This window comes from Hypanus sabinus, chromosome 7 (assembly GCF_030144855.1).
Source record: "Hypanus sabinus isolate sHypSab1 chromosome 7, sHypSab1.hap1, whole genome shotgun sequence".
Classification (NCBI taxonomy): Eukaryota; Metazoa; Chordata; class Chondrichthyes; order Myliobatiformes; family Dasyatidae; genus Hypanus; species Hypanus sabinus.
The window spans coordinates 86,558,229-86,574,844 of record NC_082712.1 but is presented as its reverse complement, the minus strand read 5'-3'; the positions used below and the strand labels follow the sequence as shown (position 1 = coordinate 86,574,844).

The following is a 16,616-nucleotide window of genomic DNA, read 5'->3' as shown; positions in this document are numbered from 1 at the left end:
ACGGTCAGAAGGAGAACGTGCTAACTCCTCACAGATCATGGTGGGAATTGAACCCCGATCACCAATCGCTGGCACTGTAAAGCCATTTAAGCCACTATGCTACCATAAAGCCTTCACATTCCTAGTTCTTCACTGAGTTACAGAGCAAGAGAAAGAAACTTTTTGTACAAGCACTTAAATCACCTCCTCCGCCTCAGTGACCTTGAGCTTGGAGTGCTGAGGTGCATACAGAACGGAGACTGTGTCACAGAAATCCTTTTGTGTATCTGCCAGAGTCTCAACATCTCACAATCTCACTGCAAGGCGCCACGGTAACGCGATGCTATTACATCTCGCGGCGTCCCAGAGTTCGGACTTCAATTCTGGTGCTGTTTTGTAAGGAGTCCTCCCCGTAAAATGCATGTGTTTTCTGTGGTTCTCTGGTTTCCTCCCATAGTCCAAAGATATTCTGAGTAGGTTCATTGGTCATTGGAAATTATCCCATGATTAGGTTAGGGTTAATCGGAGTTGTGGGATTGCTCGAAGAGCCGTGCTGCGTCACTAAATAAAATGAAATCTACTCTTCATGACTCCCCAAAAGGCCTGTTAAATGTGATTTCAAGAATCTATTAATAAGGAGCCAGATCAAAGGCAAGGGAATTAGACTAAACCTTTTACAGTAATTCCAGTGAATCTCCCTCTTTTGTATTGTACTCAGCTGGTAGAGCTGCCGCCTCACACCCCAGGGTCATGGTTTGATCCTGACCTCCAGTGCAGTCTGTGTGGAGAAAATAACGAGGCTTAAATAGGGGAATGGTAATTCTTCTCAAAGCAGGGGTGTCTAAACATGATGACACAGGTTTAGTTCAAACTAAATTTCAAAAGTAAATTTATTATCAAAGTACTGTCAGATCTTGGTAATTTTCGATCCCTGGGTTCTTTTAGGAGCTCAAGAATGGGCGATAAACTTTAATTCTTCACAAACATTTATTTTAAGGTTTATTTTGAAGAACAGATACTAAGCAAACAAAAACCTGGTGGTAGAGGGCAAATGAAAGATGAAAAATTAAAGAGATTCAATAGCTTCAATAAGGCACTTTTGAAAAATCTGTCACCTTTATACTCCAGATCATAGAAATTCATTAAATAAGAATAACCCTATCAACGGTTGCACAATTATAACACGTTGGTAATGTGCCAATTAAAAATTAAAATGGGCAATAAATCATTATGTAACTGCTATACCAAATTCTGCCAATAAGAGAAGGCAAGCCACTACATATTGTTGAAAATACATGAGTTTGTTAAGATACAAATTGTTAAAAGTACAAATTATGTCAGTAAAAAGGAAACTACAATTAAAACTATTAAAATCTTGCATTAATTCAAATAATATCTTACAAAAAGTACAAAAAAAACTGATTTCAATAGTACATATATGTCACCATATACAACCTTTAGATTCATTATCTTATGGGCATACTCAATAAGTGTAAGGAATAATAACTGTAACAGGATCAATGAATAGCTGCCCAACTTGGGCGTTCAACCAGTGTGCAGAAGCTCAGAGGGAAATTAAGTGCTGCAGATTGCACTGAGAGTAATTTGAAAGATGTGTTGTCCGCAGGCTGCAGAACATCGCTGTGGTTCACTGGCGCCATCTTGTGGAAAAGGTTCACATGGAATCTGAGGAGGAATTTTTATTTACCCAGAGGGTAGTTGGAATCTGCCCCCTAAGCCCTAGGGGGTGTTGGAGGAAGACATTCTCACTACACTTAAGATTATCTAGACAAGCAGGTTGTATCACCAATGCAAAGAGGGCTGCAGGCTGAGTGCTAGCTAATGAGATTCATATAGACGGGTGCCATAGATGTGGTGGGCTGAACGGCTCTATGGGGGAGTCAGGATGGAACTAGGTGCCTTTAGAACTGAGATGAGGAAGAATTTCTTCAGCCAGAGGATGGTTTGACTGTAGAGGCCAAGTCATTGGGTATATTAAAGCCGAGGTTGAGAAATTCTTGATTAGAAACCGTGTCATAGGTTATGGGAAGAAGGCAGGAGAATGGGGTTGAGAGAGATAATAAATCAGCCATGATCAAATGGCAGTGCAAACTGGATGGGCTGAATGGCCTAATTCTGCTCCTGTGTCTTATTATGCTTTGTAAATCCACTACTTTAAAAACTTTAAAACTACTTTAAAATAGTAAGTTTAAGAAAATGGATGAAAGGTGAAATATGATGAGAAACTAGACAAGGAATGATTCGGATGGTCCTACCAAAGAGATTCCTTGGAGCACTGGACTGAAAGGCTGACTGGTTTGATCCATCTGCTTTACACTGGACGCACCTCAGCCCCTCACATAATTTACCTCTTCATCAGAAGTCCTGACGAAGAGTCTTGGCCCAAAACTCCGACTGTTTACTCTTTTCCGTAGATGCTGCCTGAGCTGCTGATTGAGTTCCTCCAGCATTTTGTGTGTGTTACCCCTGCACTGTCCCATATTTGGTGGTGGTGGGGGAGCTTCAACGTTAATAGAGTCATAGAGCACTACTCAGATTCAGGTATTTATCACATGCACATAGAAACGTTCAGTGAAATGCCTTGTTTGCATTGACAACCAACATACAGGACTGAAGCAGTCACTTCCGCCCATCTAGACCATGCTAGACTTATTCTGCTGCCATAAACATGAGAAAGTGTGCAGATTCTGGAAATCCACAGTAACTCACACAAGACGCTGAGGAACTCAGCAGGCCAGGCAGCATCTACGGAATTGAATAGATAGTTGACGATTTGAACCAAGACCCTTCTTCAGGACTGAGAAGGAAGGGGGAAGATGCCAGAATAAAAAGGTGGGGAGAGGGGAAGGGGGATAACTGGAGGGTGATAGGTGAAGCCAGGTAGGTGGAAAAGGTCAAGGACTGGAGAAGACGGAATCTGATAAGTGAGGAGAGTGGGAAGGAGGGGAGTTAAAAGGTCAGAGCAGGGAGTAGAGGAAGGAGGGAGGATTTGTTTACCAGAAGGAGAAATAGATATCCGTGCCATCTTTTTTTGGAGTATACCCAGACGAAATATAAGGTGTTGCTCCTCCACCCTGAGGGTGGCTTCATCTTGGCACAAGAGGAGGCCATGGAACGACACGTTGGAATGGGAATTCCTCCAGCATTTTGTGCATGATATTCTGCATAGTCTCATTGCCATGCACCTGGACCATAGCTACCTCCACATCGCTGCCATCTTATGTTCTTCTCCAAGCTTGTCGTAATCAAATCTGAATCCTTATTCCACACTTGCACCACCCTCTGAGTGAAGAAGTTCTGCCTCAGGTTCCCTTAAATATTTCACCCTTCACCCTTAAGCTATGACCTCCAGTTCTGTTCACAGATTCCCTTCTCCCCCCCACCCCCCAAACGCTACAGCAAATCAACAATTGCACCGTGGAGCTGCACGCCAAACCAGAGTACCACAAGTTCCTCATCGGCCGCGGCGGGGGCAACATCCGCAAGGTGCGCGACCGTACCGGGGCCAGGATCATCTTCCCAGCAGCCGATGACAGGGACCAGGAGCTGATCACCATTGTCGGCAAAGAGGAAGCCATTAAGCAGGCACACAAAGAGCTAGAGATTCTCATCAAGAACTTGGTGAGTACCCTCATCATCTCACCCCCTCTCTCCACTGTGTTGCAAGAAAGATCTTGTATCAGATTCAGGATTATTATTGCTGACTTGCCTGTCATGACATTTGTTGTTTTGCAGCAGTACCAAGCAAAGGTATAAAATTACCATAAATTACAAATAGTGCAAAAAGTAAGGGAATAATGAGGTAGTGTTTGTGGACTATTTAGTAATCTGATCGCAGGAGGGAACAAACTGTTCCTGAATTGTTGAATGTGGGTCTTCAGGCTCCTGTACCTTTTCCTCCGAGTAGCAGATTGAAGATACATCTCTACCAAAGGAGGTGTAAGCCTCCAAGAGGACCACAGCCATGTCATAGGGTTTGGAGGCTTGATGCCTCAATGATCCAGAGAGCTGTGCTGGCTGGAGTCAGGGCTTTATGCCAAATAGGTCATAGGATAGAGGCCAGAGTGGTGCACCAGTCCTCCACGTTTGGGTTTTCATCTCAGGGCTAGTAAAACAAAACTGTTATGGAAACAGCATCGAAGAATCTTTCTACATCTGAGTGCACCAGTATTCCTGAGTCTCCACATGGGACTTGAATGACTCACAGTAGTGAAAACTGAGCTACCAACACCACCAGAGATGGAGGAGCTTCATTGCTGCCCCAAATGCCAGTGGCGTAACGGGTAGTAACACAAAGGAGGTGTAAGATGCTCCTTCCCTCAGCTAACCTGCTGGTTACCCTTGGGCGAGGCGTGGCATTTGCTTAGCCACGGGAGCAGGTGGTGGATGGTCATTCGAGCAGCTGGTGCATATCACAAATATGCACAAATCCTGGTTATGTGGCCACTGGCACCAGGCAGACAATTCTCTGAACAATATTGATAATTGCTGGAGTCACCCATCTTGTATAGATACTGCCCAGAAGAAGACAATGGTAAACCACTTCTCCAGAAACATTTGCCAAGAACAAATGTAGTCAAAGACCATGATCGCCTACGCCATACAACACGGCACATAGTGATGATGATGATGCCTCCAGTGCACAGTATTATAAGAAACTGTAAAGGGCTCTTTTGCTGCTATAACCCTCCCTACCATAAAGACATCTTCAAGAGGCAGTGCTTCAACAATATAGTACCTTCAAAGGGCAACATCTAACATAAAGGACTCTCACCATACAAAGCCACTGCCTGGGCTAGAAAATTATAGCTATGAGAAAAGTTGAAATGACACACAAAATGCTGGGGGCACTCAGCAGGGTAAGCTTGGCTTGAAATTCATCTGAACTGGTCCTGGACTGTATATTTCAGTCACAGATGCTACCTGACCTGCTGAGTTCCTCCAGCATATTTACTCAGATTTTCAGCATCTGCAGTCTCCCTTAAGCTTGGATTTTTTTTTTCTTTTAGATCAGAGGAGTCTGTGGAGACATAATTGAGGTGCATAATATTACATGGAATCTAATTAACAGAAATAGGAAGGAGCAACACACACACAATGCTAGAGGAACTCTGCAGGTCAGGCATCATCCACGGGGATGAATAAACGGGCCAAGACCCTTCATCAGGACGACTTGGTCTGAAAAGTCGACTGTTTATTTCCCTCCATGCATGAATCAGAATCAGTATCAAAGTTCAATAGTTCGAAGTACATTTATTATCAATGTATACTTCATACAACTTTGAAATTCATTTCCTTACTGGCAGCCACGAAACAAAGAAACCTAATAGAACCCATTTTAAAAGAAGACTGTCAAATGTGCAGAAAAAGAACAAATCGTGCAATCATCAAAGGCAAACTAGTGACTGAAGTTCTCGAAAGTGAGTCCGCAGCCACAAAGCCAGTCATTACTGCAGCCAAATCAAAATCCCATTAGTTGCAGGCCACAGTTCAGAGCAGAGACGGGTAAACCTTGCAGAGCAATGAGTTGAACCAGCCCCAACACCCTGACCTTTACAATCTGATCCAGCACTTAGATCATGCAAATGACAGACCATTTCCCTCACTGACTTGCTGAATTTTTCCAGCGTGTTACTATTCTGAAATTGGGTCTCAGGTCTGAAGCAGAAATCTGGAATATGTTTTATTACTTGTTAATTTATTTTATTAACTTTTGTATTATGTGTGCGAGTTATATATACTGTGTTGTGCACCTTGGTCCGCAGGAAAATTGTTTCATTTGGCGATGTACACGTGTACGGTTGAATGACCATAAACTGAGCTTGAACTTGGACTGAACAGGGTCGGTGACGGGTGAAAGGGAGTGGGTGTGAGTTAGGGAGGGGGGAGGCAGAAATTGGATGTTGGGGTTTATAGAAAGAGAAGGTATCACAAATACCAGGCACACACACACGGGATGAGCTCATATCTTGATCATCCTTCTCTCCCCCACCCTTCGCACCCTGCAGGATAATGTCATTGAAGACCTGATGATCGTGGACCCCAAGTACCACCGGCACTTTGTGGCACGCCGGGGCCAGGTGCTGCGGGAGATCGCCGAGGAGTACGGGGGTGTGACCGTCAGCTTCCCCCGTACCGGGGTGCAGAGTGACAGGGTGACACTGAAGGGGGCGAAGGATTGCGTGGAGGCAGCCAAACGCCGGATACAGGAGATCATCGGGGACCTGGTGAGCACGTCACACAGTCTGTACCACCGCTCACAACCACCCACCCATTCATTTATCTTGTGTCATAGTCACCACTGTGCACAGTAGAACCCAATGACTGAGACCCCATGTGGAAATTCATAAATTACCATCCAAAATATCTGAGACAACAGGCTCAGTTTTACTATCACTGTTGTATACGATAGTGGAATTTGCTGTACAGTGTAAAATTATAAAATCACAATCAGGTTTAATATCACCAGCTTTTGTCATGAAATTAGTTGTTATGCAGCAGCAGTACATTGCAATAGAAATAATAAAACTCTGAATCACTAAGATATGTATTAAAAAGTTAAGTTCAATAACTAGTGCAAAAAAGCAGTGAGGTAGTGTTCTTGAGTTCAATGTCCATTCAGAAATCAGATGGCAGAGGGAAAGAAGTTGTTCCCGAATTGCTGAGTGTGTGTCTTCAGGCTTCTATATCTCCTCCTTGATGGTAGCAATGAGAAGAGGGCATGTCCTGGGTGATGGGGATCCCTGAAGTCCTGGTTGCTGGAGAGGCTAGTACCCTTGACGGAGCTGACCAAGTTTACAACTCTCTGCAGCTCATTTCAATCCAGTGCGGTGCTCCCCCCCACCCATGCCAGACGGTGATGCGGCCAATTAGAATGCGCTCCACAGCAAATTAAATAATACAAAATTAAAGGAAAAATGAGGTGTTGATGAAGCATTCAGGAATCTGATGGCAGGTGGGCAAGGAGTTATTTCTGAACCGATGAATGTGCATTTTATTCTCCTGCACCTGCTTGCTATTGGGAGTAATGAGCATGTTCCAAATTGTGTTGCCTTTTAGAGGAGCTAACTTCTTGAGGTACTACCTCTTGAAGATGACCTTGATGGTAGGGAGAGTTGTGCCATTGATGGAGCCCTCTACAGTCTTTGTAATACTGTGCATTGTAGGCTCTATCATCGTCGTCATCATCGTTTCGTGCCGTGTCATATGACTTGGATGATCACAGTCTGTCCATGACCATTATCATTCTTGGCAAATTTTTCTACAGAAGTGGTTTGCCGTTGCTTTCTTCTGGGTGGTGTCTTTACAAGATGGGTGACCCCAGTCATTACCAGTATCTTCAAGATAGGCTGCCTGGCGTCACTGGTTGCATAGCCAGGACTTGTGATATCCACCGGCTGCTCATACGACTACCCATCGCCTGCTCCCATGGCTTCACATGACTCTGATCTGGGGGTGGGGGTGAAGGAGATGGGAGAAGGTGGGGGGGTTGCTAAGCAGGTGCTACACCTTGCCCAAGGGTGACCTGCAGGCTAGTAGAGGGAAGGAGCAGATTAAACCTCCTGTGGTAGAGACATCTCTCCACTCTACCCATCCCACCTATATTAGGTGATAATGCAGCCAGTCAAAAAACTCTCCACTGAATATCTCTAGAAACTTACAAGAGTCTTTGGTGACAAAAATCTCAATCCTCTAACGAAGTAGGGCCGTTGGCATGCCTTCTTCGTGATTGCATCAGTGGGTTGGGCCCAGGACAGATCCTTAGATGTTGACACCCAGGAGCTTGAAGCTGCTCACTCTCCACTGCTAAGCCCTCAGTGAGGACTAGTGTGTATACAGATACAGAATATGGGGGTGTGTGGTTGCTTATTGTTATATGCATGAGTAGTGAGGTACAGATACAGGTTCCCCCGCTATCTGAAGGCAGAATGTTCCCATGAAACTGTTGTAATCTGAAATGTTGTAAAGCAAAGAAGCAATTACCATTAATTTATATGAGAAAAAATTTTGAGCATTCCCAGACCCAAAAATATAACCTACCAAATCAAACCAAATAACGCATAAAACCTAAAATAACACAAACATATAGTAAAAGCAGGAATGATATGATAAATATACAGCCTATATAAAGTAGAAATATTGAATTTATGGTGTAGTTTCACTTATCAAAATCGGGCCAAAATTGATTTGAAGAAAAAAAATCGGCATGTACACGCACAAAGCTTCACAGTCATGGTAGTCTTTTAGGGGTAAACACACGTATAAAGCGGGCGTCTTTTTTCGTAAAAGCAAAAATCCTCTTTGGTTAGCAAAAACAGGTACTAATGTTGGTTTTTCGTAACAGCGAGCTGTCGTAAAGTGAACGTTAGAAAAACGGGGGCCACCTGTACCATGCAAAACTTGTTTGTAGCAGCAGCACAGGCACATAAAAGCAGACAAAACACACTGTAGAATATGTTACACATAAATTATGCACACATTACACAATACTGCAAAGCAACATAAGTCATTAGTTAAAAAAATGCAATCACAGACGAGACAATGACAGTCCCTAGAGTTCCGGTGCTGAGGTAATGTTAGGGTTGTGCGGGCTGGTTTAAGAGTGTGATATCTATTGGAAAAGGGAGAAAATTTCTTAAGCCACAGACTGGTAAATCGGTGGAATTCATTGCCACAGGTAGCTGTGGAGGCCAAATCATTGGGTATATTTAAGGCAGATGTTGATAGGTTCTTGATTAGTCAAGGCATGGAGGGATACTTGGAGAAGGCGAGAGATTGGGGCTGAGATGGAAATGAATCAGCCATGATCACATGGCAGAGCAGATTCGGTGGTCCAAAATGGCCTAATTCTGCTTCTATATGTTGTGGTGTAAAACCTAGTCCCACTGAATTTGGATTTTAAAAAAGTGAGAGAGGCCCTCCATGGGTCAGAGTTGACCAAGGATGTTGCGTCCCAGCTGTCTCCTTGATAAACATGCCAGCGCAGTACGATATGGAGAGCGAGCTGTTGCCCATGCAGCAGGCTCCCCCTCTCCATGCAGGTGATGAATCCAAAGGAACGGCAGAGACCGATACAGTTTGTCACCTGTGGCTTCGCTGGAGTTGCCAGTCAGCATTGAAGTTGACTTAAGACTGCCTTAGAGACTCTAGCTCCAGATTTTTCCTTGAGATTTACTCCCAAAGCTTTCCCCGTAAGTGAGTTTTGAGACCAGAGTTTCCCTTCTTGTAGGTGAACTGGCAACCGTGGCTGACAAGCTCTGTGTGCCTAAAGTGATAAAATACCAGTAAACCACCTTTTCCCTTTCTCCTGTCAGTAGAAATGGTTCCTCCAGGCTTAGTAGCTACGTGGTTGTCAGAGATGCACACCATTGGGAGCATTTCATAGGCAGTGGGAACTTATCTTCCTTCCCACCATTCCCTCCCCTCCAGCTGTAACCACCCTAGGGAACTTAGTGTTCTTAACTTAGGCACAGATGCTGAGGCTTAACGTTATGGAAAATCGATGTAGGCCATTTCCTCAGGCCCCTCATCATCGCCCTGTACTTGTTCTGATTTCTGTGTTTTCTTTGACCATGTCTTCACAGGAGGCACAGGTGACCCTGGAGTGTGTGATCCCACAGCGATTCCACCGAGCGGTCATGGGTCTAAAGGGCTCCAAGGTGCAGCAGATCACTAGGGATTGCGACGTACTGATCAAATTCCCTGAGCGAGATGATAACCAAGGTACGTTTCCGATGGCTGTCCTGCGGCCTCAGTAGCCTGGGAAGCATCAGCATGATTCACATCCCAGAGCAACACAACAATCAGATGATACTACCTTTCCTTTCAGTGAGACCTGATGAAGGGTCTGAGCCCAAAATGTCGACAGTGCTTCTCCTTATAGATGCTGCCTGGCCTGCTGTGTTCCACCAGCATTTTGTGTGTGTTGTTCGAATCAGCTGAGGAACACGGCAGGTCAGGCAGCATGTGTGGAGGGGAGTGGACGGTGAACGTTTGGGTCAAGGCCAGATGAAGGGTCTCGATCCCAAACATTAACACAACAGATGCTGCCTGACCCGTTGCGATTTCGTCATCTAGTTGTGTCTCTGTGAACTTTGACTCGACTCACTCGTTATTTTAGATCTGCTGGAGAGAGGTAAAGATAAGAATCAGTTTTATTTGTCACTTGCACATCAAAGCCTTCAGTGAAATGTGTCATTTGCATCAAATCAAATCAGTGAGGATTGTGCCGAGGGGGAACCCGCAAGTGTTGCTACACTTCCAGTGCCAACATAGCATGCCCACTACTTACTCGAATTCTCACCCATATGTCTGTGGACTGTAGGAGCAAACCGGAGCACCCAGAGGAGACGATGGTATAGTGGTTAGTATAACGCTTTACAGTACCAGCAACCAGGGTTCATTTCCCACTGCTGCCTGTAAGGAGCTTGTACGTTCTCCCCATGACTGGTTTCCTCCCACATCGCAAAGACATACCAGTTGTAGATTAGTTGATCATTGTAGGTTGTCTCGTGATTGGACTAGGATTAAACTAGGGGATTGATAGGAGCATGGCTCAAAGGGCTGGAAGGGCCATATCAACACTGTATGTCAGTCACTCAGACAATCCATCAACCAATCAATAAATAAATAGAAGCTTACATAAATACCCCAATGTTACCACAGGCGTTACGCTAACCACTACACTACTATGCCAATTTTTTTTGTTGTTGTCTTTTTAATTTAAAAAACAATTTTTAAAAATACTGATCGTTCGGCCATGTGTTGAGCAGCATCTCCCTCTGGGTTGGGATTGGAACAGAGTGCTGAGTGTTCGAGGAGGGGATTAGAGGAGTGTGGAGGAAGTTGAGGCAATTGACGTTCAGATTCGGTTTCTTCTTGTGCACATCAGGATGTAATGAAATGTCTTCCTCCCGTGAAACTCATAGTAAAGGCTGGCAGTGTTAGATATGTGTGGAGCAAGGGTGGTGACAACAGAGTGTTATGATTTGACATTTATCTGCATCATGTTAGCCACAGTACATGCTGTGCAATTCACTGTGCGGGAGCTACAAACCAGACCCAACGATGAGAAAGCATGCACACTCAAAATCCTAGAGAGAGCCCTCCACACGTGAGAGGCCCAATTGATCCGATACAGTTCAAACTTCTCCCTTGTAGATGGGGACCCCAGAGGAAGAAAATAAATGAGTAATCTGAGAAAAGTTATGAATTGTCTCAGAGGTTCATTTATTACCAAATATGTATGCCATACACAAGTATGAGATTTGTCTTCTCCAGATAGCTGCCAAACAAGGAAAAACCATGGAAGCTGTTCAAAGAGAAACATCAAACCCACCCCCCACACACAAAAAAAAAATGGCAGCATGATCATCAACCCACCCCAACCTCCTCCACCCACACTAAACAAACAAAGAATGGGCAGAAACAAAATATAAAAATCATAAGACTGGAAAATGTCTACGGTCCAATCCATAAACGTAGAACCTCGGTAACATCCTCCAGCATCATCAAAAGAGAGAGACACCAAGCGAACGCTGAGGCCTACAATCCAGGCACAGCGAGCTGACATCAACAATAGGCCACACAGACTCTTCTCCAGCACCAGCTTGGTACCAGCCAACTGGTTGGTGCTCCTTTGTGGGCTTCCATGGTGGGGGGGGGGGGGCGCGTAGCTTCTGTCTCTGTGCCTTGCTGGTTAGCTGATGTCGAGGTCAGTGGACTGGGAATCTTCTCTTCCCTTGATGAATCGTCCATTGGTTCATCTGCTGGGACGCTGAGGACGCAGAGGTAATGTTAGGACGCTGACTGCAGGTTGTCCAGCATGTGGCAGCACTAAACAGTGAAAATGTTTAATCATGCTACTCCATTCTTGCAGAGAGTTGTAAACTTATTTAGCTCCATCATTAAGAACCCCCTTCATCCAGGACATAGCTTCCGTAGTATTCAAGACATCTTCAAGGAGCGGTGCCTTAAAAAGGCGGCATCTGTCATTACGGACCACCCCCCCCCCCCCCCCATCACCCAGGACATGCTCTGTTCTCATTGCTACCATCGAGGAGGAGATACAGGAGCAAACACTTAACAGTTCAGGAATGGCTTCGTCCCCTCTACTATCCGATTTCTGAATGGACATTGAACCCATGAACACTACCTAACTACTTTTTTAAATTTCTTTTTATTTTGCACTACTTATTTAATTTAACTATTTAATATATATACTTACTGTAATTCAGTTTTTTTTTCTGTGTCATTATGAATTGCATTGTGCTGCTGTCGCAAAGACAACAAACTTCACGACATATGCTAGTGATATTAAACCTGATGCTGATTTTGATTGGGAGAGGAGGGTGTAGTTCAGGGGAAGATTGGAGCTAACTGGGGACAGGTCTAGTTTTGGAGATGGGAGAGTGTGTAGTTAAATGGATATCAGGCCTGGTTAGTTGAGATTGTGTCGTCCGTGGGTTGTCTGCTCAGTGGAGGTTTAGGGGAGCATGGTTAAGAACACAAGACAGTTCATCATAGAAACAGGCCTTTTGCGTCATCCTGTCTGTTCCAAACATGAAACCATGTTGATCTAAATTGCTTCTGCCTGCACACAGTCCCTATCCCTCCATTCCCTGCATATTCACATGCCTCTTAAAACCTGTCATATCAACTTCCACCGCTACCCCCGCACATCTCCTTTAAACTTTTCCCCCTTGTCGTAGTTACTTGAAAACAAAAAAAAAGACCTGAGAGACTGAGCCAGGGTACTCGGCTCTATACGACCCACTTCCAAATCGATAAGAAGTACGTTCGATCCTTTATAGTGAAACCATGGCAGAGAGGGTGTTTCCTGTGGTGAGGAGTCTAAGAGCAGAGGGTCAGCCTCTGGATCGAGAGACATCCATTTAGAAAAGAGATAAGAAGGAATTCACCAGACAGTGGTGAATCTGTGGAATTCATTGCCACAGGCAGCTGTGGAAACCCAGTCTTTATGTTATTTAAGGCAGAGGTTGATTGATCCTTGATTAGTCAGGGTTTGAAAGGATATGGAGAGAAGGCAGGAGATTGGGGCTGAGACAGAAAATGGATCAGCCAGGATGAAATGGTGCAGCAGACAGCCTAATGCTTCTCCAATATTTTATGATCCTCATGGAAACCAGCAAAGAGGAACAATCTTGTAGCAATTTAAATAAAACTAAATTGGTGGTGTAGAGTTCAAATTAGCATAGCTAAGCATTCTAATAACTTCCCAATTAGCAATCTGGTAGCAAAGTAACGAAGTTAGTGTATTTAAACTGTCTAATAAGTTACAATTAACAGTCAACAAAAAAAAAACAATGTCATTGGCTTACTCTCCACTAGATTAAACTAGACAACTATCAAAATGAGAATATATAACTATACTCATTTGCTTCCACTGCACCCCACATGACAGATTATCATAATAAACGCACCACAAGCTACAATGCTGTCAGAAAATAGATACATGGCCCCAACGGATGGAATAAATTCATGGCTCCTACACCCCTCTCACCTTAAATGCATGTCCTCTAGTATTAGACGTTTCAACCATAAGACATACAAGCAGACTTAGGCCATTCACCCCAGCGAGGCTGAACAAATTTGTTTTCTCTGGAGAAGCAGAGGCTGAGGGGAGATCTGACAGAGGTTTATAAGATTATCGATAGAGTGGACAGGGAATATCTGTTTCCCAGGGTTGGAATGTCTAATACCAGAGGGCAAGCATTGAAGGTGAGAGGGGGTAGGTTCAAAGGGGATGTGAGGGGTAAGTGTTTTACTCGGAGAGGGGTGGATGTCTGGAATGCTCTGCCCGGTATGGTGGTAGAGGCAAACATATTGGAGGCTTTTAAGTGACGTTTGGAAAGGCTCCTGGATGTGAGGAGGATGAGGGGAGGGATGTGGACATGCTGTAGGTAGGAGGGGTTAGTGTTTACATGTTTTTGATTTGCTTCACTGGTTTGGCAAAACATTTGGCCAATTGGCCTGTTCCTTTTCCGCAGGTCTCCCCTCAGCCTCCGACACTGTGGGGAGAACACATCAAATTTATATGCTCTCCCTGTGACAGTTTGGCTTTTCCCCTACCTCCCAAAGATGTGCAGGGTGGTGGGTTAATTGCTTGTTGTACATTTCCTCCAAGTGTGTAGGTGAGGAGTCGGACCTGACGGAATACAACGGAGTTACTGTAGGGTCAGTGTAAACGGGTGTTGAATGGTTGGTGTGTCCAAAGGACCTCCTTCGATGTTGTTTGGTGCATCATTAAAAACCAGTGGAAACCAGATTAAAACACACACCCACCTGGAGGAACTCAGCAGGTCAGCACCAGGGAGCTGTGAATGCTGGGAGAGGAAGGCTGTTTTTGGCCCTAGAGATGGGCTTATGACACGCAGGCATGTAAACGTGAGGCCACCGTCACTCAGAGTCATCTATGGATGTTGTGTCCTAGCTGTGTAGATAAGCAAGCCTGGGCAGTACGATATGGAGAGCAAGCTCCCTCTCTCCATGCAGCTGCTGAATCCAGAGGGACAGCGGATACCGATACAGTTTGACATCAGGGGTTGCCAGTCAATGTTGAACTCAATGTAGGACAGCCTGAGGGACTCCAGCTCCAGATTTTTCCCTCGGGGCTTACTCCTGAAACCTTCCCCGTGAGTGGGTGTAGCCGCAAGGCAACGGAGGTTTGAGATCAGAGTTTTCCTTCTCCTAGGTGAGCTGCCAACCACAGCTGACGAGCCCCATCTGCCCGAAGCAACTGGCTTTAAGGTGTTAGTAACCCACCTTTGTCCCTTCTCCTGTCAGTAGAAATAAAATCACCGGGCTTAGTAGCTAAGCTACACGTGAAGGCCAGGAGCTGGGCTTGGCTGTCAGACGCTATTTGAGGCACACGCCATTGGGAGTATTTAAGAGGTAGGAGAACTTGATCCCGTTACCACCCCGGCTATAAAAACCTTAAGGAGCCTGAAACATATAATCAAACAGAGGCACAGGCTGCCAAGACAGGGATAGTCTAACGTGCCAGTCTCTCTCTGCCTAATGTGATGGGGGCAGTCTGACCAGTGCTGGTATCTGTTAAACAGGTCCAGACCTGCACCCTCAGGAGAACGGTGACCTGAGCTCCGACCTTCGGGAGACGGAGCACCCTCCCAGGAAGTGTAACGTCATCGTGATCTCGGGCCGGAAGGAGAAGTGCGAGGCAGCTCGTGAAGCATTGCTGGTAGGTCAAACCGTCAGCCAGGCAACCAAGGGCCTGCTGTCCTGGTCCCGGTATCTCACCAGTGCCTGAGAGTTAGGCGGCTGGCGTCTGCCACCTTTCAGGCTATTCTGAGATTCCTGGGGTACCGTCGTCCATCATGGCCCAGTCTGGAGGGGAACTTCCAGGACAGAAAAGAGGAAATCCAGCTCTCCTGACGTCCCTCCAACCCAGCCACAATTTCAAATTCAAGTTTATTGTCATCTAACTCTGTGTGTGTGTGTGTGCACGTGTGCGCTGTGTAATCCAGTAAACATCATGTAAAGATCAAATAGAGATAAAGATTAGTTTTATTTGTCATATGTACATCAAAACATGTAGTGAAATGCACAATTTGTGTCAATAACCACCATAGTCTGAGGCTGAATATGGGGGTGGTGGGTGAGGGGCAGCCTGCCAGTGTCATCACCCTTCCAATGCCAACAACTCACTCGTCCTATCTGTTTGGAATGTGGGAGGAAACCAGAGCACCTGATGGGAATCTTGTGGTCACGGGGAAAACGTACAAATTCCTTACAGACAGCAGAAGAATTGAACCTGGATCACTGGCGCTGTAATAGCGTATGCTATTGTGCTGCCCTGTACTCATTCCCCAGGGACACCCACATGGGGCCGTAACCTTGGAAGATGGCCAGGCAGAGCACAAGGTTGGAAAATGTGGTCATTTTCAAACAGGACCTACTCAGCAAGGCTCAGAACAGACTGATGAGATTCCCAAACCTATCCTCCCTCCATAACAGCTGCCAAAGACCAGGAGCTTTAGAGGTGAAGTGTGCCACCTAGAGGGTAGGTCCCTAAAATAGTCACTGAGAGCCTGTAATCTCTTGCCTTCTTTGTGTACACGGAATACAGACTCATCAAGGTCCATGACAACATGAGCCAACAAAAATCAGTTGTCAAACTTGCTGAGGAAGTCTCCTATAAAGAACGATCATCTCTGAAAGCTCCTCTTGCTAGTTGTGTGATGGGTGTAGAGACCTCTCTACGCTGTGCTTTGGGACTGTGAAAGGACAGTGTAGAGGGAGCTTCACTCTGTGTCTGATCCTGGGAGTGTGTGATGGGACAGAGTAGAGGGAGCTTCAGTCTGTGTCTGACCCTGGGAGTGTGTGATGGGACAGTGTGGAGGGAGCTTCACTCTGTGTCTGACCCTGGGAGTGTGTGATGGGACAATGTGGAGGGAGTTTCACTTTGTGTCTGACCCCGGGAGTGTGTGATGGGACAGTGTAGAGGGAGCTTCACTCTATGTCTGACCCTGGGAGTGTGTAATGGGACAGTGTAGATGGAGCTTCACTCTGTGTCTGACCCTGGGAGTGTGTGATGGGACAGTGTAGAGGGAGCTGCACTCTATGTCTGACCCTGG

At 45.4% G+C, this 16,616-nt stretch overlaps 1 protein-coding gene across 1 annotated transcript in view; it reads left to right on the top strand.

The window, feature by feature from the left end:
- The window catches only part of LOC132396939 (vigilin-like), a 192,630-nt gene that overhangs the window by 151,808 nt on the left and 24,206 nt on the right, over nucleotides 1–16,616 (top strand). The window contains exons 18-21 of the mRNA XM_059975068.1: nucleotides 3,400–3,621; nucleotides 6,009–6,227; nucleotides 9,585–9,723; nucleotides 15,084–15,220. Of these exons, the coding sequence (XP_059831051.1) occupies nucleotides 3,400–3,621; nucleotides 6,009–6,227; nucleotides 9,585–9,723; nucleotides 15,084–15,220 (717 nt within the window). The remainder of the gene's footprint in view (nucleotides 1–3,399; nucleotides 3,622–6,008; nucleotides 6,228–9,584; nucleotides 9,724–15,083; nucleotides 15,221–16,616) is intronic.